A 23575-nucleotide genomic window follows, 5' to 3' on the forward strand; every position below is an offset into this window, starting at 1 on the left:
GGAGGGAGGGAGGAAGGAAGGGAGGGAGGGAGGAAGGGAGTTAGGAAGGAAGGAAGGAAGGAAGGAAGGAAGGAAGGAAGGAAGGAAGGAAGGGAGGGAGGGAGGGAGGGAGGCAGGAAGGGAGTTAGGAAGGAAGTCAGGGAGGGACGGAAAAGAAAAGAAGGGAGAGAGGGAAGAAGCGAGAGAGGAAGGGAGAAGGAAGAAAGAGAGGGAGGGAGGAAGAAACAGGGAAAAAGGGAAGGAAGGAAGAAAAGGGAAGGGAAGGAGGGAAATGGAAGAAAAAGAACAAAAATAAAGTGAGCAATGGCGTATTCCAAGCATATGCCCATCACCCACACTCAATTACAAAACCGATAGGAGCTAATCCAACAGAGAGCAACCACAAGTTAACATAATTGCATCACTCCTGCCTCCTGCCTTCTCCAGACCTTTGCTGAATCCTCCTGTCTGCATCACTTTCGTAGCCCCAGGTGGTTTGGCTCACTCATACCCTTCGGGACTCTGCTCAGTGGCTGCCTGGGAGGAAAGGCCTTGCTGACTACCCACTCAAAATAGCAACCTCCCTTGGCCCTCCCTCCGCTTGATGTTCTTCCACAGCTTCCGCTCAGATGACACACTATGTACTTCTATTCCTTTGTTTCCACATTGTCTGTCTGCTGGGATACGAGCTCTATGTGAGCAGGGACTTTGCTCTGTGCCTGGCACATAGGATGCAGTGAATAAAGATATGGCCATTGAGATGAAGGTCAAAGCTGCAAGCTAAATTTAATTACTAGTATTAATAGACAATGTTTAGGGAAACTTTGAAGGCAGATAGATACTTGCTGGCAAGTCAGATTTGAAAAATAGACAAGTAACTCTCGGTGAGGTTTGAGGGTTTTATCATGTATTTTCCCATGACATTCCAAACGCATCCTAGTTTTTTTCTTTGGTTTTTCAAAAATAGCAAAAATCTTAAATCTTAATTTCTTTCTCCAAATGTCTTTAGGTTATCTTTTATTTTGTTGGAGGCTAAAACATCACATTTTTTCCCTTTTTGAACCCTTTCAGCAGTCTCAAGACTTTTCATATGCCAACGATATCTAGACTCAGATTAATGAGCTACCTAGAAAAATTTAATTTCCCAGAAGAATCTAGGGTTTGTTGGATACCATCAACTTTAAATGTTTTCTTATATCAGTTTGAATTGAGATTATTTTTAGAGTCAAAGCAGACCTCATCCATCCTGCCTAAAATACTCCACTGTTTCTCTCATGGACTTCCATATGTTCTATTCAGTGGCTATAATTTTCCAACATCTTTTTTATAAAAATCATTCTCTGGATGAAACGACAGTTTGGTAGCCTCTAAACCAAAGCTTGCACTGATGGTGTTAGGCACCCACATGTCCAAAGTAATTAATTCCGAGACCCTTTCAACATCTTGAGACTTCAGGATGTCAGAACCAGAGTTAAAAGGAAGGTATCCCTTCCCCCAGCACCAAGTCTTAGTTTGGCTCGAACCCAGATGACTAGCACATCCCATCATATCCATTTAATAATGTCATCTGAGGTCTGAGGACATTTCCATTAACTCTGTAACACCAGCCATAATTCTTATGTCTCATCCAATCTATGTCCAATATTTCTGATTTTAGTGAACAGTATCTGTTAATCATAATTGGGTCAGTTTCTCCTTTGTTGAGCAAATCTATCCTTCAAGCTGTCAATATTAATACAAAACAATCTTTCTGAATCTTCTTATTAAATTGCAGTGTTCACTCTTTCAGGCTCTGCTGGATGTAATCTAATATCTACCAATCTCCAGATATCCCATTTATTTCCAACTGTTTCTTCCATCTCATTTATCCCTTAATTACCTTTGGTTTGGGTAACCCATAAGAGTTTAAGAAATGCAATGAGTGCAAGGAAGGTTTCATTTCTTTCTGAGACAGGAATCTAAAGAATATCAGGTAGGGGTGTGTGTGTGTGTGTGTGTGTGTGTGTGTGTGTGTGTGTCTAACACACTAGAGAAAGAAAGCTATGTCAATCTGAGACCTTTAGCTCATGGTCACTAGTCAATCTAGTTTAAAGTAAAGAGAAAGGTGTTTTGTGTGACTGGACAGTTTTGTTTTAATTCTCTGTGGACTAATATAGTCCCCTGCCCACAGCACACACACACATACATTCATGTCTGTGCACACATACCTATCCAACTCTGCACACACACATACACATCTCCAGAAAACCTGTGTATCCTTTTTATTTACAAATAAAATTGCACACTCATTATCAAATGGAGCTTTTATGTTTACATTTTAAAATCAAAGACATGAGTTCCTTAATTTTATGGAAAAGCAAAGTAATTATAAAGTGTTTTAAATGTATTAGAGAAGGTATATACAATGGTTGGAAATGTTTTTGTCCCCCCAGAATTCACAGGTTGAAATTCTAACTCCCAAGGTGATAGCATTAGGAGGCGGGGCCTTTGGGAGGTGATCAGGTCATGAAGGTGGGGCCCCCATGACGGGTTAGTACTCCTATAAAGAAGCCCGAGACCCTGCCCTGCCCTCTTTCTTCCATGCGGGAATACAACGAGAATTCAATCGTCTGCAGCCTGGAAGAGGGCCTCTCACCAGAACTTAGCCATGCTGGAACGCTGATCTCAGACTTCCAGTCTTCAAAGCGATGGGAATTAAATTTCTGTTGTTTATAAGCCACCCCGTCTATGATACTTTGTTATAACAACTCAAATGGAATAAGACTGTATGCAAACAAAGCAAACCATTTTTGATATTTGGTAAAATCTAAGATCTTTAATAGTAGTTCGAGATTTTCAACAAATCCTAATACTGAGTACATAACAGTATATGTGTGTATCCACAATACACAGTGTCATAAACACACACATATAAGCACCATCTGCATTATGTAATAGGCACACCTGTATCCTCAGTGTTGGTGTACAGATGCATTCATATTACCTATACAGCATGTTCTGAAGATAGTCAATAAACTCAGACCCAAGACAGTCCTCCTATCTTTTAATTCTACGTAGAAATCAGGATGCACCTGATAAACAGTAGAAAATGTAAGAGAGGCCAGGTGCGGTGGTTCTTGCCTGCAATCCCAATTTTGACAGACTGAGGCAGGAGGATCACTTGAGCTCAGAAGTTCAAGACCAGCCTGAGCAACCTAGCAAAACCTGGGCTCTACTAAAACTCAAACAAATTTAGCTGGGCAAGGCAGCATATGTCTGTAGTTCCAGCTACTTGGGAGGCTGAGGCAGAAGGATTATGTGAGCCCAGGAGATCAAGGCTGCAGTGAGCTGTGATCCTGCCATTACACTCCAGCCTGGGTGACAGAGCCTTTGGGTGAGCAGAGCAGAATTCAAGCATTTCTGGGTCTCTGGTTCCGATGCTGTCTTATGGGCACCACTTGTTCCTAACAGGAAGCTCTCTTTGTATGCAAGTTATAATTACCCATCAAACCTGCGGCTCTGTGACCTTTAGCAAAATCACTGGGTGTTGTTTTCAGAAATAAATTAGATACAGAAACGGAGAAAATGCACAGAATAACTCCAGATATTTTTGCCAACAACACATCCCTGATTTTGGCTTAGCTGTGGTGATCCCTTGGCGTGTTTCCTGATCTAGGGTCCAAGACTTTCTTTCCCTGGACACAGAGACCGGAAGAGAGTCCTTCCAGGCCAACAGGCTCTTGGCTGCGTTGCTCTCTGCTCGGCAAGCTGTCCTTTTTACATTTCGACCATCGTACAACCACCCCTGGTTCCCAGACCTACTGCAAATAATGAATGATTCATACCCAGTTCTCTGCCACAACATTTAGTCATAATTCACAGAGTAATTGAATCTCTTTCTCAGTCTGTCAATAACTTGGCCAGGTATAAATATATATGAGAAGGGCTTTTGTTTTGTAAACTGTGGTTATCCTAACTAATGAGGACATTGACTATTTAAATTAATTGACCGTGCTCTCAGGGAATAATGAAGACGTATTCTGTCTGTACACAAACCAAGGTCTTGCTATGGCAGTATAAGCGATGTATAAAGTAAGCAAAATGATTGTCAAGCCAACTGAAAAGCTTTAAAGAACAAAAAACAGTCACCGACAGTTTCATTTGTGAGGAAACTAGACATTGCCCCCTGGGAAGAAAAGTAATTAATTTCTCAAGTTACTACCATCCTGAAAGCATTTTTTTTCTTTGAGATGGAGTCTCACTCTGTCTCCCAGGCCGGAATGCAATGGTGCAACCTTGGCTCACTGCAACCTCCACCACCCGGGTGAAAGTGATTCTCCTACTTTGGCCTCCCGAGTAGCTGCGATTATAGGCACCCGCCACCATGCCCAGCTGATTTTTGTATTTTTAGGAGAGATGGGGTTTCACGATGTTGGTCAGGCTGGTCTCGAACTCTTGAACTCAGGTGATCCACCTGCCTCAGCCTCCCAAAGTGCTGGGATTACAGGCGTGAGCCACCGCCCCTGGCCCCGAATGCATCTTTAAGCAAAGGCTTTCAATGTGCATAGCGGCAGTCCTTTTCCACTCCCTAAATTGACAGCTTCTTTTGTAGCAAAGGCCAAACCAGTACATTTCTGGGGTGTCCACAAGTCGAGACCTCCACTATGGCAGACGCACTCTCTCCTGGCTCTTTTAACTCATCATTGGGACTGCAAAATGGCTTGACAAAGTCTACGTGTTTTTGCAGAAGCTAGGTATCCTATGATCTAGACGGAAAATCAAGTCAAAGGAAAACTTCATAGGCTTCTTTGGAAAATGGGAGTATAAAGGTACTTACCTTAGTAGTGATTTCTTTAAGTGACAAGTTGAGGGATTTTATTCTTTCCTGGAGGCTGGAAGAATTAAAAAGAGGAGATTGGTCTTCTTGGTAACCACAGTCCAATACCACTACAGTTAGGAATACTGCAAAAAGTGAACCTTCCACTGGTCTGATGGATGAAGAAGTGCAGAAAGAAAGATATGCCAAATTGGTTCCATTTGACTATGGAATAAATATGGTGCTAGGAAGCAGACCTTTCCTCCCTTATTATGCCTTACTAAAGCTAGTATTACAATTTTATCATGCCCAGAGTGTACATCTACTGATAACAGGAAGAACAGCCAAGGTGTGCTCCTGGCAGCAAAGGATTAAAATCTGCATTCCTATAACCACCTTTCCAGAAGGAAGGTGTATGCTGAGTAGTGTCTCACTAACAGGGAATCAAATAGTATCTATTTGGGTAGACCATGCAATTCAGCAAGTATGTACCCAATGCCCTCTGCATTGAGCACTGAAGTAGAGCATAAAGGAGAGACATATATTTGAAGTAGGTCTGAGATAGCACCCCTTAGGCTTCTCCCGCTTCTCTTTTCTCCTTAGCACTTTTCACCTTGACATATTTATTTATTCATGTAATTTATCTCTCTCCCACTGGAACTTAAGTTCCACAAAGGCAGTGACTGTCTGTTGTGTTCATTCCTGCATCCCAATTGCTTAAACAATTCCTGGAGCATGTTAGTCAGCCCTCAGTCAATATCTGTAGAATGAATGAATCAATGCAATTAAGAGTCAGATCTTATTATGAAGGTTGTTACCTAGTGGAGAAGAAACACATGCACGCGATTCGCTGTAATAGACAGCAAGAGGAAAAAATTACTATAAGGGGAATAGAAAATCAATACTAGGAGAAAACTGCTACATAAAAGCTGTCACCAGGCAGAATATTGTCTGCCTTGAGCAATGGAGACAATAACTTGTGGAGCAATTTAGAACTAGGAGAGTGGTGGGAAAGCTTACCGGAAGAGGTGAAAAGTGAACTGGGCCTCAATGGAAAAAACAAAACAACAACAACAAAAAAAAAGGGAATGAAATTCTAGCAAGAAGATAAATCTAACTGGACCAAATGGTTCTCACGGGTGACTTGTGAAAGATAAAGTTAAACAGGGAAACGACTATTTCTGGTAGGAAAGGAGAGGGAAGGATGGGGTGGGGCCTATCTGTATCTACAATGTTTGCTTATTTATTTAGTTAGGGGCCGGGCACAGTGGCCTGTAATCCCAGCACTTTGGGAGGCCGAGGTAGGGGCATCACCTGTGGTCAGGAGCTCGAGACCAGCCTGGCCAACATGGTGAAACCCTGTCTCTACTAAAATACAAAAATTAGCCAGGCGTGGTGGCATGCACCTGTAGTCCCAGTTACTTGGGAGGCTGAGGCAGGAGAATTGCTTGAACCCAGGAGAACTGCTTGGTGTGAGCCGAGATCATGCCACTGCACTCCAGCCTGGGCGATAGAGTGAAATTCCATCTCCAAAAAAATAAAATAAAATAAATTTATTTAGTTAGGGAAAGAAAATCAAAGTAAATATGGGGTAAATTCTACTATTTGTTTGATTGTAGTGGTGGGCAAACGAGAGTTGTATTTTTAAATATGTTTGAAATATTTACAATTAAAATAATTTTAAAGAAATATCAAGGGCAAGTTTTAGTCAGTATTAAATGACAGACTAAGGAGTTTTGAGTTTTATCCCTCAAGCAATAAGAAATCATTCCATTTTTTAGCAAGAGAGCAACATGAAAAAAAAGTTTTCATTTTTTAGAAAACTAATTGGGTGGCACTATGAGAGATGATTTGGAGGAAGAAAGTCTGGATGTGACAAAGCCAGGCAGGTGCCTTCAGCAGTGTCAGCCAGTCAGAGGGCGCACGGGCCCCACAGAGTGATACAGGTCAGAAAGGGGAGGGAGGAACAGGACTGGATTACATGGATGCTCAGAGCAGTGAGAACATCCATTCTAGAGTTTTCCATTCTTTCATGCATTCACGAACTCATCCATTCTTCAAATATCTATCTGCTGGGCACCCAGCAAGTTAGGAACTTACAGCATGAAGACATGGTTCCTGCCCACAACCACTTATTGCTGCTAGATATGCCAGAAAATGTAATAGATGCCAGAAGAGGAGTGATTACTTGATTAAATGATGACCTGCAAAAGGAAAGGTCAAGATTTTTGGGGTATGTGTGGGGAGGGGAAGGGAAAGGGTGCAGGGTGTCAGGAAATCTTATACCAGGGGTTGCCAAGTATTAGAACTAAGCTGCCAATTTGCTGATTTTTGTTTGTTTGTTCTTCAACCGTAAGAACTATTTTTTGATGTTATCACATCCACCAATTTGTCATTTCTGAGTATAAGCAAACTCGTTTCAATTGTAAATACCTGGGAACTGGTGCGGGTCCATACTAATCAGTCATTACCACTCGAGACCTACTTTCAACAGAGGAGGGTTTTCCAGTCCAGCTGAGATCAGCCCAAAAGGAGGAAGTGAGGGTTGACAGAGGCGGAGCATGTGACACCAGACTCTTCAGAATCCAGGAGTTGCCATCTGACAAAAATTAGTGTACTCAGTGGGAACAGAGGAAAACAGCCTTTGGAAGCCTGCCTGGAGAATTCCAGACTCTGGCTGGCTGGGGACTGGATCTTTTGAGAGAATGTAAGGCAGAGTGTCACACAGACATGGAGATTGGGGCAGATGAAACCACTTAGGGTAGTGGGGAGAGAAGAACAGAGGGCATCCAACATGGACCCGGTCTGCTGCTTCCTCTGATTCTAATAGCAGCACCAGCTTTGGAAGGCTAATGCCTGCTGTCCAAACTGAAAACCCTCCTTGAGCAGAAATGCACTTTCCCTTGCTGAGCTCATGAGAGTCTATTCAACAAATAAATTTTTAGTAAATGGTTCACCACATCATTGAACCTATGTGAGCATTTAATAGTATATTATAAGTAGATGTTCCCAACCACACACACAGACTGGCTCATGCATTCACAATTCAGATAAGTAGCAGATCCTCTTACTGATACTGAAATTTTAGCTGACCAAAACGGCCGTGCTGTTAGCTAATGCCCAACATATCACATAAAAAGTAGGTCAAGCACTGTCTTTCCAGGGGTTGACATAGTTCACTGGTCTGGGCTCAGATCTGGCCCTATCCCAGAAAGAAAATTAGTCTCCTCTTAGATATCATGTTAGAGGAAGGAGGCAGTGATGCAGATAATTAAATACATTGTTTTATATTTAATCTGATTTATATTTAATTTATGCTTATTCCTTTTTGCAACAGATTTACCTTCCCAATTATGTTTTGCTCAGGCTACTATTAACATTAGTTGTATCCCTGGGGTATATACAGGATAAAAGCAATTGTGGGGGAGCAGACGATATGAGTAATCTATATACTATGCTAGTGGGTTACAGGCTATTTATAATAGAAGAATTCTCTCAAACCAAAGTTTACACAGCACTATAAAATATAATAAAGATAACCAGGAATCTGCTTTTATTGAAGAGGCGTGTCCGGCCTAGGGTACAAAGATGTCACTTTAGCCCCCCAAACACACACACACATTGCTGCTGCCATCACACTGTGGTCCCCAAACCATAATTCCAGGAGCAGGAATACAAACTGAAAACCAGAAAATAAGACCAGTTCAATGTTGATAAGCAAGAATTCCGTGTACTTTAAATGAGTATAACCAATCCCCACTTTTTAAAAAACTTGCCTATTATTCATAACAAATATGAACTATCCTCTCAGATGAAATTATGCCTTATCCTAGAAACACATAATTTGTCCACACAAATTAGCAAATATGTTTTCAGAAACACACCAGACCTAATTTACCCAAATGAGTATCTTCATTCAAAGTGGCTGCCCCGGAAATAATAGAGTCCAACGTTTATTGAACACTTACTATGTACCAGACACTCTCCCAAATTCTTTATGCAGATGAGCATTTTAAATTCTTATTTTAACTCTATGAAGTAGAAACTATAATCATCTACATTGTAAGACAAGAAAATTTAATCAAAGAGACTAAGAGAGATTTAAGTAACTTTCCCAGGGGTAACCAGTTGGTAACTATGGGAGATTAAATGGTAACCCAGGCAGTCTAACTATCTGCTCTCCTAACTACTGAACAATACTAACTACCGCTCCCAGAAGCTGTGTACCTATTTAAAATGAACTGTCATCATCCAGACAAAGTTTTGGAATTCTACTTTAGAATTCTTTTAAATGTACAATATAATCAATATCATGATTTGTAAATACACGTTATTCTTTACTCACAAACTGGTGTTCCAATCATATGACCAAATTTCACCCTCAACAAATGAAACCTTGGAAAAATTGAGACTACTGACGTGAATGTGCCGCACAGAACATACATCAGTAGCAGATGGTCCTGGGGGTGATGACTGTAGCAAAAGGAAATTAAATGCAAAGCTGCCTGTCACCGGTTGAGTTGTGTCCCCCAAAATTCACAGGTTAGAGTCCGAATCCCCAGTACCTAAGAATGTGATGGCGTTTGGAGATAGGGCTTTTCAATAGGTAACAAATTTAAAATAAAGTCATTAGGGTGGACCCCAATCCAATATGACTGGTATCATTATAAGAAGAGATGTGGAGGGCCGGGTGTGGTGGCTCATGCCTGTAATCCCAGCAATTTGGGAGGTTGAAGTGGATGGATCACGAGGTCAGGAGATCTAGACCATCTTGGCTAACATGGTGAAACCCCATCTCTACTAAAAATATAAAAAATTAGCTGGGTGTGGTGGCGGGCGCCTATAGTCCCAGCTACTTGGGAGGCTGAGGCAGGAGAATGGCGTGAACCCAGGAGGCCGAGTTTGCAGTCAGCCGAGATCACGCCACTGCACTCCAGCCTGGGCTACAGAGCCAGACTCTGCCTCAAAAAAAAAAAAAAAAAAAAAAAAAGAGAGATGTGGAGACAGACACACGTGGAGGGAAGACCATCTGAGGACAAAAGAGAAAACGGCTGTCTGCAAGTCAAGGAGAGGAGCCTCAGAAGAAACCAGCCCTGCCGACACCTTGATCTTAGACATTCAGCCATCAGAATTGTGAGAAAATAAATTTCTGTTGTCTAAGCCACCCTATCCATGGTACTTTATTACGACAGCCCTAGCAGACTCGTGCATGTGGAATTTTCCATTTCTCATGGTATGATGAGTTATATGTATTATTAGGGCACCGCACACTGGTGCTTCATGATCCAGGTAAAAATAGTTGCTACTCCATGTAGCAGCAGCAGCAGGTCCAACAGAAAACATGGCAACTCTTTTGTTTTCTTCAGACTGACAGTTTCTTTTCAATCTGCCCACTGGGAGACTGCGGGCTGCTACAACAATAAATGTGTGTAGAATATTATCATTTTTGTCTGCAGTTTAGGAGCTAAGTATTATGAATGGTGGCTCTAAGAAAATGTGATGTGAGAATGTCTTTGATTTTTTAAAATGATTATGGATTTTTAAAAATTATTATTTAAAAATTATTATTTAAAAATGATTCATTAGAAATGAAAAAGGGCTCCCTTCAATACTCTTGCAATATCACAAACATAATGCAATCACTGATGTCAAAAATATAAGGAATAAAAATTCAATCTGGGGAGGGACAGATTGCTTTTCAGCCATAATTAGAATTATGGAAATGGAATTTAAGTCAATAACAGTCACTAATCTAGATAATACAAGCCAAGACTTGGTCAAGGGCCAGAATGAGACATTTATACAGGAGGATACAGCCAGGCAATTTTGGTTTAATGACTTGGGAGTGAGAAACTATTCTAAAGATAACTGATCCGACCATAGAACTGTCTCTACTTCTACCACTCTGCTCCAAGCCGCAGGTACCTCTCCTCTGAAATGCTGCAATAGTCTCAGAACAGTTCTTCTGCGTTTACCCTCACTCCTCCACAGTCTGTTCTTGAGATACAGCCAGGGTGAGCCTTCACAAGCATGTCAAATAAAATGCCACTATTCAGCCCAAAACCCTGCTCCATCACACCTGGGTCAAGCCAAGTCTGCAAGGACCTATATGGCCCATCTCTCATCACATCTCTTACCTCCTCTCCTACAACTCCCTTCTTTGCTTGCTCCACCCTGGCCACAGAGGCCTCCTGACAGCTCCTCAAATCTGCTGTGGCTGGTTAAGGCTCCACTGCCTTGACCTTGTGCCCCAGCACATATAATGGGCCGACTCCCTCCCACCTGCAAGTCCTTGCTCACCTCTGACACTCTCAGTGAGGCTGGCCTCACTACTCCATCGATAGCTATAAATTTCACATCCACTCGTCTTCTGCCCCAACCCCCAAGTCATGTTCATTTTCTACTAACCTACCTGTAACTTACTTATTTATTATGTTTGTTATTTATTTCTGCCTTTTCCCACTAGAAAAAGAATTCCATGTGGGTAAGGATCTTTGGAGAAGTACTTGAAGTGCTTGGCACACAGTGTGTACCTAATAAATATTTGATTAATGTATAATACTCACATTCTTGCCTTCTCTCTAAGAAATAAGTGGGGTGGGATAGGATGGGGCAGAAGCATCCTCACCTCTGTTAGAGGCACACTCAAACCACAGGATGGTGACTGGCTCCATCTTTATCCCCACTTCCCACCACTGCCCGCTCAGGATCAGGGAGGGATTAAAGGCTGCAGCTGCTCTTGACTGTATGGCTGGGGTGGAGCTTTGCATGACAGAGAAAGAAGAGGTTAAAAACTTGGAGTCAACTCATCAGACGTCCTCTCTTCTTTCAAAATTCCATCTCTCAGAAGTCTTATTTATCTCAGTTTATCTCTGTTGGAGAGTTTCCTTTCATGGGCTATATTACATGTTGAACTGTGTTGTCCACAAAATGTGTATGTTGATGTCCTGACCTCCATACCTCAGAATGTGACTGCAGTTGGAAATAGGTCATTGCAAATGTACTTTAAGTTAAGATCAACCATACTCTGACATGACTGGTGTCCTTATAAAAGGGGAAATGTGGATTCAGAGACATGCATAGAGGGAAGATGATATGAAAAGACACAGGGAGAAAATGATCATCTACAAGCCAAGGAGAGATGCAGATCCTTCCCTGACAGTCCCCAGAAGAAAGCAACCCTGCTGACACCTTGATTCTTGGACTTTTTTTTTTTTTTTTCCCCGAGATGGAGTCTCACTCTGTCTCCCAGGCTGGAGTGCAGTGGTATGATCTCAGCTCACTGCAACCTCCACTTTTTGGGTTCAAGCGATTCTCCTGCCTCAGCCTCCCAAGTAGGTGGGATTACAGGCCTGTGCCAGAACACTCGGCTAATTTTTTTGGTATTTTTAGTAGAAATGGTGTTTCACCATATTAGCCAGGCTGGTCTCAAACTCCTGACCTCAAGTGATCCACCCACCTCGGCCTTCCAAACTGTTGGGATTGCAGGCATGGGCCACTGCACCCGGCCAAATCTTGGACTTCTAGACATGATAAATTTCTGTATTTAAGCCAGGTGGCTGTGGTGCTACTTTATACTAATACAGGCTGGCATGGAAAGGAAGACATGTGGAGGGCCACTCATTCCTGCCTCTTAGAATGGTAAGAGCTAGAAGTCTGGAAGCGAGGTGTAGGCCTGGGCAAACGGCACCGGTGGTCTCATCTGGGAGCCTGCCTCTAGCAAAGTGCCAAATGAGTCCTCACTGCCAACATGCTGCCAAGGTCAGAAGATGGATCCAAAAATTCAGAGTGATTGTGCTTAGAGCATCTCGCTCATCTTCCTCAAAAACCTATAGCTACTGCTGTCATGTCAATGTGTCCTCCAGAATTCATGTGTTGGAAACTAAATTCCCAAGGCAACCATGTTGAGAGGTAGGACCTTTAAGAAATGTTTAGGTTACCAGGAATCTGCCCTCATGAATGGATTGATATCGTTATTGGGGGAGTGGGTTCCTGATAAAAGGGTGGGTTTGGTCCCCTCCCCTTCTCTGTCTCTCTCTCTCTTTCTCTCTCTCTCTCTCTCTCTCTGTCTCTCTCTCTCGATCTCTCTTGCTCTTCTGCTTCCTGCCATGGGATGATGCAGTAAGAAGGTCCTTGCCAGATGCAGCCCCGTCAACCTCGGACTTCCAAGCCTCCAGAAGTGTAAGAAATAAATCTTCTCTCTTTATAAATCACTCAGTCTGCAGTAACAAAATGGACTAAGACAGCTGCATTGGGCATCTATTTGGTTAGAGAATCCCACGCCCCAATCTAATAGCAACTAACAACTATTTACTCTGTTTCTCCAGATCCTGTCCCTTAGGGAAGCCTCTCTCAAGAGCCTTATAACATACTTGAATCCACACCCTCTCTCTGTAATACTTCCAATACTCTCCTTAAATCCAGGCAAAAGAACTCCTCCCTTGCTCTCTGCCACATCGGAGGGCTCTGTCCTGATCCTCCTTACCCTTGAGGGGAAGGGTAAATGGGGAGGCCAAAGGTACATGCCACCGAAAGCTGGTTCAGGCAGCCAAGACCAGAAGTGCCTTCCTGAAGAGCCAGGAGCCTGCATCCTGCCAGGGTTCTTCTCAGGGCACTGCTTGCAAGGGTGGACTGCAGTGCAGTGGGCATACCTCTAGGCCCAAGTGGTAGTCGAGCACAGGCTATTTTGAAGGGTGTAGATATTACCTGGACACACAGGCTAGGTCCCCATATAAAACTTATCATGGTGTGGGACAGGTGCAAGGGTAGGAAGACAAGGTGGGAAGTTCCATTTGACCCCTTACTCTGGGACACAATGTCAGGCAGGCCTGGATAGACCCCTTTAATGTTATATCCTAGATAAACCACCTCTCATTCCATGCAATCTTTGGTAGTTTATTACCAGTTCCTCGTACCACCAGTAACCCAGCCATGACCACCTTAGCACCTGGCACTAGAGGTAAAGCCTTGGCTCTCAGCATCAGAGGCACTCCCAGGGTGACAACCACACACCTGCCCCACAGATGAGCCTTTGAAGAACAAACTCTGTTCCTGTTCTTACCTGGACCTCTGCAGAAAAAGAATATTAATGACACTCAGAGAATGACACCACTACCCCACTAACTTTCTCCAAGACTTTGAACAAGTCACTTTCATCTGGGGCTCCATTTTCTCAGCTGCAAAATGAGGAAGTTGAACTCAATTATTTCTAAAATCCTTCCAGGTCTACTATCCCATATTCTTTCACTGCTCTATCATTCAAAAATCTTTTACTAGCCTTTTTTATTTATAGATATTTAAAGAATCTAAAAACCACATAGGTTTTATAAAGTACCAGATAACATTGATAACAGAGACAGAAATATACAGGAGACACGTGTGTTTTTTTACTCTATAATAGAGTAATAGAGACAGAAATATACAGGATATATTAGATTAGACAGAAATATAATAGATAATAAAGATACATTTGATATTAGAAATGTAATAGATAATAGAGACAGAAATATACAGGAGATACATGTCATTTTTTACACTAAGTGAGGGACGTGTTTTTCAGCTCGGAGGCTAACTGTGCAAAGAGTCTGCTCCCTGCAGACAGTTGTCCGCTCATCTTCCTGCCTGTGTATATGTGGCTTTATGCTGAAGTTCCCTTTTAGCAAAAAGCTACAGGAGATGAGGAATATCAGTTTCATCTCTGAACATCCTTCTCTCTACCCTCTCCCTCTCCCTCTATTCCCTATCCCATCCCATTTCCTGTCTTGTAAAAATCAGTTTAAGAATGAGAGATTATTGCTAAAGCAAACCACAAACGATGGAAAGAGCAAAAGGACAGCTATCTCAGCATAAGTGCCACTTGGGTCTTGAATTAAAACACACTCACACAGCCAGGTATGGTGGGTCACACCTGTAATCCATGCACTTTGGGAGGCCAAGATGGGCAGATCACTTGAGCACAGGCGTTCAAGACCAGCCTGGACAACATGGTGAAACCCCATCTCTACCAAATAATAATAATAATAATAATAATAATAATGATAATAATACAAAAATTAGCCAAGCATGGTGGCATGTGTCTGTGATCCCAGCTACTTGGGAAGCTGAGGTGGGAGGATTCCTTGAGCCCAGGAGGCTGAGGCTACAGTGAGCTATGATCGCACCACTGCACTCCAGCCTGGGTGGCAAAGCAAGACCTTGTGTGTGTAAATAAATAAATAAATAAAATAACACACACACACAATGCACACAAATCCATTGACATTAACAACCTTGCCCCTCACCTTCTGTCAGAGGACAAATGGAAAACAAAATGACTGTGGAAACAGCTTTAGGAAATTCAGGTTTATCTACTTGGTCTTTATCCTTCCTTAGACCCTTCTATCCTCACAGCTGATAATGTCACATGGCACCCATCAGACATTCATGGAGCACAGAGGCACAAATGCCATGAATTCCTCTAGACTTCAGATGAGGGCACAACAGGGTACATAAATTCATCAGAAGCAAGCCATTCTATATGGCTATTTATAAAAATGACTCAAGCTGGTTATCTGAGACCTTTACTTCTGGGAAAGCCAATGTGGTGCAGTGGAGAGAGATTTGAACTGAGAGGTAGGAGCACCAGGACCTCTGCTGGCCATCCTTGCCACCTTTGTCAAAGCATATTACCTCTTTCCAGTTCAGTGGTGGCTGAAGTCAGAGAGTTTGCTGGACTCAAAACAGACACTCACCTTCGTGCTTACCAACTAGCTCATCTTTTGAGGATCATGGGAGGAATGAAGTATAGAAAGACCATTTAATAAATCATGCAGACATATACCATATCTGTATTATAGTAAGAAAACATTTTAGAGTAATCTGACCAAAATCAGGCACATAAATTTTTAACAAGGGTGGAATAAATATATTTAGAGTTTTTCTGGCCCAGGCAAAGGACACTAAGTAAAAGAATCAAAGAAAACTAGGCCAGGGAAATACTTGAACATTTAGTTCTTTGATTCCTTCTCTGAGGATACATCACATCATGACTCACATTCTCCCTATCTCTCTGAATTTCAAGGATCCTATGTCTTCAACTAGGGTGCCATACTCCATTATTCTGAGTCCTTTTAGTACAGTACAACTTCTCCAAATAACTCAGCAAACTGAAAATGAGGTGTCACTTTTTTTTTTTTTTTTTTTTTTTTGAGACAGAATCTCACCCTGTCACCCAGGCTGGAGTGCAGTGGCGCAATCTCAGCTCATTGCAACCTCCACCTCCTGGGTTCAAGCGATTCTCCTGCCTCAGCCTCCTGAGTGGCTGGGATTATAGGCGCACACCACCACGCCCAGATAATTTTTGTATTTTTAGTAGAGAGGGGGTTTCACCATGTTGATCAAGCTGGTCTCAAACTCCTGACCTCGGGATCTGCCCGCCTCGGCCTCCCAAAGTGCCGGGATTACAGGCGTGAGCCACTGTGCCCGGCTGATGTTACATTTTATAAGACCATAAATTCTTTTTAATAAGATACACCCATGTAACTCATATCATAAGGGACAATGGAGGGAGAGGAAAAAAATGAACATAAGAATTCCTGATCTTTCCTTGGAAAAGATTTCCTGTGATCGAGGTGCTGATGCAAAGGCAGTGAGCAGAGGAAAGGAGTAAGCCCTAATAGTGAATTTGCTGAACTTTCCAAATTGGCAGGTATGAGTAAGGTAGCACATGCATGCGTTCACACCCTCACCCTGTGCCATCTCTTGCAGGTTCCCGTGCTTACTGGGAAGCTCTGCCTGACATCACAGCATCACAGTTTGCATCAAAGTCCAGTTTCATAAAAAATCACAGCTTTATTTTTAACTGATGAACTTGCTATTTGGCTTATCCAAATATTCCAAGTGTTAATTCAACCAGATCTTTCTCATTGCCTCAAACAATCTTATTCCAAACTGAAACTATAATTCATGTGCCAAAAACATTTAGACTTACAGACATTTGTCTGTAGGAGATTTTGGTGGTTTAATAATGCAAAAATGAGAACAGGAATCAGAAATATGAACAGCCTTATGTTCAGATTTATAACCATTCTTCTTTCTACCCCTTCCTCACAAGCTGTTTAACGATTCTTTTTTACAACAATAAGGAAATAAATTACCAGCTTCTTATTCTTTGGAGACTGGTAACCAAGTCAGCTCCATATTTTCAACTATTCTCATAACCATGATGTATTTAAATGTTCAAACAAGATTTCCGTACTTGGGCTCTAGAACTTTTCCCCACCCCCCCCCCACCCCCAAAACTCATGTGAGTTCAGCCCATTAAATACTACAATTTAATCTAAGGGGAAAATGATACTACATCCAGGCTTATTCTTTTAAGTGATCCAAAGGCAACTTCATATTTCCATTTCAATTACTACCCTCTCTTTATTCTGATTATTTAATAAGGAATGTCCAGTTGTTCCCATGGGAACAACTGAGATTTTAAATAAATACCTAGAACTGCTTGCATTTATTTATTTTTTTAATATTTATTTTTATTTGTTGAGACAGTCTTGCTCTGTCACCCAGGATGGATTACAGTGACATGATCTCTGCTCACTGAAACCTTCACCTCCCATGTTCAAGTGACTCTCCCACCTCAGCCTCCCGAGTAGCTGGAACTACACAGACGCGCCACCACACCTGGCTAATTTTTTATTTTTTATTTTTTGGTAGAGACAGGGTTTTGCCATGTTGGCCAGGTTGGTGTGAAACTCCTGACCTCAAGTGATCCTCCCACCTCGGCCTCCCAAAGTCCTGGGATTACAGACATGAGCCACTGTGCCCAGTCATTTGCATTTATATTTAATACTAATTTTTTAAATATATTCTTGCTTCTCCTAAATTTCTAAGTATTTATACTTTCCAAAACTATGAAGCTTGCCAAAAACGTTGTACTTTCTGCTGTGGGTTTATTCTTTTCTTCTGAATCGTCTTTAATTAACTGGCGTCTGGCTAAGAATAAGCATATGTACAGCTCAAGTTTGCAGAGACAATTTTAACCTTACATTTTCTCAAGCGTCTCTCAAAATCTGTTGACAAAGCAACAGATCAGCCTGATTCCTAAAACTGGGGAATATTGTCAATTTCATTTCCTAAAATGTTTCTGTGGGTAAACTAAAGATGGACATACTTTACTGGATAAAAAATGCAAAAATAGACCACTGGTGAACAAAATGAACCAACAGTAGGAGAAAAATTCAGTTGACTAAAGGAGAAACTGAATAAGGAATTCAAACACCAATATCAATATGACTCAAAGGGGAAGCTAAGGAAATTTGCAAAAGAGGAAGTACAAAACAGTAATGACAATGAAAGTCAAGATGAAGGTTTAACAACGATCTCTATATAAGACACAGCACTCCCCCCCTCCCCGCCCCCCGAAAGCAGCTACAGGAAATCTAGAGGTTCTGTCTGACTTTGGTTTCAGTCATCCTAGCAGCCTAGCTATCAGCACAGGGTAGATTAATCACCCTTTCACAGCTTGAAAAAGATGTGCTCTTAACTGATTAAATTCTCAGCAAGCAATGAGCTGGCATTTCCAACCTGGGGATATTCCCAGCAGTCACTGGAGAAGGGTCTTTCTGAGCAGAGCTAAATTACCTTCTGCTGGAAGATTCCAAAACTTCTGCACTTCTTCCAGAGTTTCAGCTCAAGGTATGAAGAAGAAGAGTTTAGCCTGACTTACTAAATTAACATCTGAAAAGTTAAAGCAGGGAAAAGTAACATACAGCTTACAAAAAGGAAAGAATAAGAGAATTTGATAAAGGGAACAGAAGATTGCAGAAGACATGTAAATTACAAAGAAATTAAGTACAGAACAGTTCTCAAGGTGATAATAATGGAAACCAAAAATTGAAATTGACTAGGAGAAAAACTTAAAATAGGCCACATGCTTTCATGTTTGTGAGAGTTGACTTGCAGCTGCAATATTAGAACTACCTATGATCATTTAGAGATGACTATCTCCCATCTTTGATAATCCATGGGGCTCCAGTTGAAAATAATTAACCTAATGCCTAAATTATATAAAAGAGAAATGGGTGAGTCTACAAATCACAAGCCTCCAAAGAGCTACCTAAACAATAACAATACTAAGAATAATAGACTCGTGTTGTAAGTTTCTTAAAGAAAACAAGCACAGAGAATTTGTAAAATATTAAAATACAACATTATAAAATACATATCCATTTTTTCACCCTCCTTTGTTCTAAGTTATTCAAAAATCATGGTAAATGTTACTGTAGCACAAAATAAAGTATTTTTTTAAATCTGCAAGTAAAATAGAATTCCTCCCTTGAGTTTCTCAAATACAGCCTGTTAACTTAAAAATCACACGATTTATCCATTTAGAAAGAAGAGCTTTATTTCTTTTTTTTTTTTTTTTTTTACCATGATAAACTTTTTTTTTTTTTTTTTATATTTTAAGTTCTAGGGTACATGTGCATAACGTGCAGGTTACATATGTATACATGTGCCATGTTGGTGTGCTGCACCCATCAACTCGTCAGCACCCATCAATTCATCATTTATATCAGGTATAACTCCCCAATGCAATCCCTCCCCCCTCCCCCCTCCCCATGATAGGCCCCAGTGTGTGATGTTCCCCTTCCCGAGTCCAAGTGAGCTCATTGTTCAGTTTCCACCTATGAGTGAGAACATGCGGTGTTTGGTTTTCTCTTCTTGTGATAGTTTGCTAAGAATGATGGTTTCCAGCTGCATCCATGTCCCTACAAAGGACGCAAACTCATCCTTTTTTATGGCTGCATAGTATTCCATGGTGTATATGTGCCACATTTTCTTAATCCAGTCTGTCACTGATGGACATTTGGGTTGATTCCAAGTCTTTGCTATTGTGAATAGTGCCGCAATAAACATACGTGTGCATGTGTCTTTGTAGTAGCATAATTTATAATCCTTTGGGTATATACCCAGTAGTGGGATGGCTGGGTCATATGGTACATCTAGTTCTAGATCCTTGAGGAATCGCCATACTGTTTTCCATAATGGTTGAACTAGTTTACAATCCCACCAACAGTGTAAAAGTGTTCCTATTTCTCCACATCCTCTCCAACACCTGTTGTTTCCTGATTTTTTAATGATTGCCATTCTAACTGGTGTGAGATGGTATCTCATTGTGGTTTTGATTTGCATTTCTCTGATGGCGAGTGATGATGAGCATTTTTTCATGTGTCTGTTGGCTGTATGAATGTCTTCTTTTGAGAAATGTCTGTTCATATCCTTTCCCCACTTTTGGATGGGGTTGTTTGTTTTTTTCTTGTATATTTGTTTGAGTTCTTTGTAGATTCTGGAAATTAGCCCTTTGTCAGATGAGTAGATTGCAAAAATTGTCTCCCATTCTGTAGGTTGCCTGTTCACTCTGATGGTAGTTTCTTTTGCTGTGCAGAAGCTCTTTAGTTTAATGAGATCCCATTTGTCAATTTTGGCTTTTGCTGCCGTTGCTTTTGGTGTTTTAGACATGAAGTCCTTGCCCATGCCTATGTCCTGAATGGTACTACCTAGATTTTCTTCTAGGGTTTTTATGGTATTAGGTCTAACATTTAAGTCTCTAATCCATCTTGAATTAATCTTCGTATAAGGAGTAAGGAAAGGATCCAGTTTCAGCTTTCTACTTATGGCTAGCCAATTTTCCCAGCACCATTTATTAAATAGGGAATCCTTTCCCCATTTCTTGTTTTTCTCAGGTTTGTCAAATATCAGATGGTTGTAGATGTGTGGCATTATTTCTGAAGGCTCCGTTCTGTTCCATTGGTCTATATCTCTGTTTTGGTACCAGTACCATGCTGTTTTGGTTACTGTAGCCTTGTAGTATAGTTTGAAGTCAGGTAGCGTGACGCCTCCGGCTTTGTCCTTTTGACTTAGGATTGTCTTGGCAATACGGGCTCTTTTTTGGTTCCATATGAACTTTAAAGCAGTTTTTTCCAATTCGGTGAAGAAACTCATTGGTAGCTTGATGGGGATGGCATTGAATGATTATAGATTCAGAGCTTTATTTCTTATAAGGGGGTTAAAGCCTGCAATGTTGCCATTCTAACAGGCTGGGAAGCATAGCCTCCAGTAGAAGCCAATAGCAAGCACTTTAAGGGAGGGCCAGGTAAGACAGGAATTTATGCAGAATAGGTTGACCAAGTACACATATTCCACAGGTTATAGCAGGAGCTATGAATATTCATGAAGGCAGTCCTAATGCATGCATACTGAATAAGCACACATGTTATATACAACTTACGTTCACCTTGGGGTGGAGACGTAACATTTACATGTATTACAATTAGGCCCTCTATGTAAAAGGTCCTTTCAGAACACAAAGGCACTCAAGTGTCTCTGTAAATAGGCCAGAAGCAGTCCACAGCTGGTCTTTGTATCAGAAGAAAGTTACTGAAATCAGAATCTTTTCTAATGAAAGCTACAGTTACAGCTGGTGGAACAGGGAGTCAGTCAACGTCTGGCGGTGGAAGGAATGCCATGGTTTTAAGATAGCTCATCTCAAGGCCAGTGCTTGTTTAGCTGCTAGAGAAAAAGAAAACCCAGGTGGCAGTTAGAAGGTAGTTTATTCTTTAGGTGCAAGGGTGTGTGACTTATCCCTGCCTGGCATGGCCTTAGGTCTTGTTTATAATTTGGTATCTCATTACCACCGAGAGTCTGTTCCGTCAGTTCTTAAGATCTCATTTTAGCATTGATGCTGGTCAGTTGTTGTGTCTAAGCTACAAAAGGGAGGGATTATAACAAGGCAAATCCAGCCTCCCGGCCCACTGGGGCTGGGAACTCAGTTTGTATGGAGTCTCTGGGGTCTCCTTGGCCAAGAGGGAATCCGTTCAGTGGTTGGGGGCTTAAGATTTTATTTTTAATTTACAACACAATGAAAACTGGAAATGGGGGTTCTGTTTTCTTGGGAACCTACATTTCCTGGTGAGCAGCATCTGTACCCAGCCAGATAGGGGGGATTTTCTTCCTTCTTTTCCAACCCTCTTGCTCCTTTACCAGATTATAATTTGGTAAACTTTTCACATTGCCTGTAATGACGACTTTCCAGAAGAAAATGGGAGGATACACAATGGCGAGGCGAGGTCTAAGCTCTGAGCAGCAGCAGCAATGCTTGGAAAGCAGGTTTGCTCAGGTCCCTGTTCTAGGGACCAGCCCTTAGGAAAGTGCCAGCTAGAGCACCGTGGCCTGTGGATGGTCACAGCCTGCCCAGGGAACTTCAGAGAGGAACTTAACATAGAGCTCCTACGAATAGAATTATGAGGGATTTTTAGGCAGTTTATTTTAACTTATTTCACAAAATCCTAAAGTGCAAAGTATTGTAGAACCAGAAAGGACCTTCCACATCATCCAGTTCAAACCCTCTTTTCACAGACAGTAATACCAGTTCCTCCAGCCCTGGGGCGGGGCCTTGCTTTCCAGTTTCTCTTCCTCTCACATTTCTTTCTTTGGAAAGTCTGACAGACCTCTCTGACTTGAGACAGTTGCCTGTTTGGTCTCCCCAGGCTGCCTATTTTTAGATACCCCTTGGCTCCAATCCAATCAGGCAACACTAGGCGCACAGAGACAACCATCCCTGGCCTGGAGGGATATCCATTCTCTTGTCCTTGGGCCTATAGACCCATGCTCTGCTGAGCTGGACTTCTTTCCATTGCTTGACTAAGCACTCTGTCCAAGGCCTGGTCTCTCCCAGGCCATAAGTGTGAACCATCTCTGGATTCCTTCTGCATTAAAAATTGGCCAAAGACATGAGGGCACCACTTTTATGGCTGTGTGAACTTGGACCCTCAGCAGCCTCATCTGCAAAATGGGCATAAAAACATTATATTGCCCAACAGACTTTATAGGGTTATTGTAAGCAAGTATGACAGTTTGTAAATAACAGAGATATTAAAATTAGTGTATGAGTATCATCACCAAACTAACTAAGAAGGACAGACAGGATAAATCTGAGTGGAGAGGGCAAACCTGCAGGGAGGTCCTGAACGCTGCAGATGTCGCCTATGCAGGGAAGCCTCACTCCAGGCACCCATCTGGCCAGCATTGCTCACACACTTCTGTCTCGCTGCATTTGCTGTCTTGGCAAATATTTATCTGCCTCATGAATTCCTGGGAAAAGCAAGGTGTCTACTTTACTTAAAAAGTGGGGGTGGGAAAAAAAAAAAACTTGTAATCCCAGTGACCCAGGAGGCTGGGGTAGAAAGATCACTTGAGGCCAGGAGTTCAAGTCCAACCTGGCAACACAGCAAGACCCCCCCCCCCCATCTCTACAAAAAATTAAAAAATTAGCCAGGCATGGCGACATGCACTTATAATCCTAGCACTTGGAAGGCTGAGGCAGAAGGATCCCTTGAGCTCAGGAGTAAAAGGCTGTAATGAGCCATGATCATACCACTGCATGCCAGCCTGTGGGACAGAGGGAAACGCCATCTCTAAAAAAGAAAGAAAAGTCCTTACCAAAAAAAGGGGGAAAAAATCAGAATTTCCTGGAAAAATGCAAAGCTCTCCATTTTCTCCAGATGATTTCTAATGCTCTCAGACCCATAAAGCCACTGCCTTGGCAAACCAATCAGGTAGAAGGCAAAGACAGAGGAGAGAGAAAGACAAAGCCCAGAAGTGGAGATTAAAGAACAACAATCTTCACGAATGGAAAAGCAGCTTGGAGGCTGCTGATATGCTGCAGGGATTTTCTCTGCAGTCTCTGCATTATTGCAGTTTGGTGGCTTCCTCACACTACCCCCGGGGCAAGAGCATTAATGGGATCTCTCCCACACAGCT

The 23575-nt window shown here is 41.9% G+C and overlaps 1 protein-coding gene across 2 annotated transcripts in view; it reads right to left on the reverse strand.

Annotated features, from left to right (window-relative positions):
- DISC1 (DISC1 scaffold protein) overlaps positions 1-23575 on the reverse strand; it is a 406407-nt gene that overhangs the window by 230728 nt on the left and 152104 nt on the right. For both annotated transcript variants that reach the window (XM_023191797.3, XM_023191798.2), the window contains exon 7: positions 4796-4850. In XM_023191797.3, coding sequence (XP_023047565.2) covers positions 4796-4850 — 55 coding nt within the window. The remainder of the gene's footprint in view (positions 1-4795; positions 4851-23575) is intronic.

The sequence above is a fragment of the Piliocolobus tephrosceles genome, chromosome 1 (assembly GCF_002776525.5).
Source record: "Piliocolobus tephrosceles isolate RC106 chromosome 1, ASM277652v3, whole genome shotgun sequence".
Classification (NCBI taxonomy): Eukaryota; Metazoa; Chordata; class Mammalia; order Primates; family Cercopithecidae; genus Piliocolobus; species Piliocolobus tephrosceles.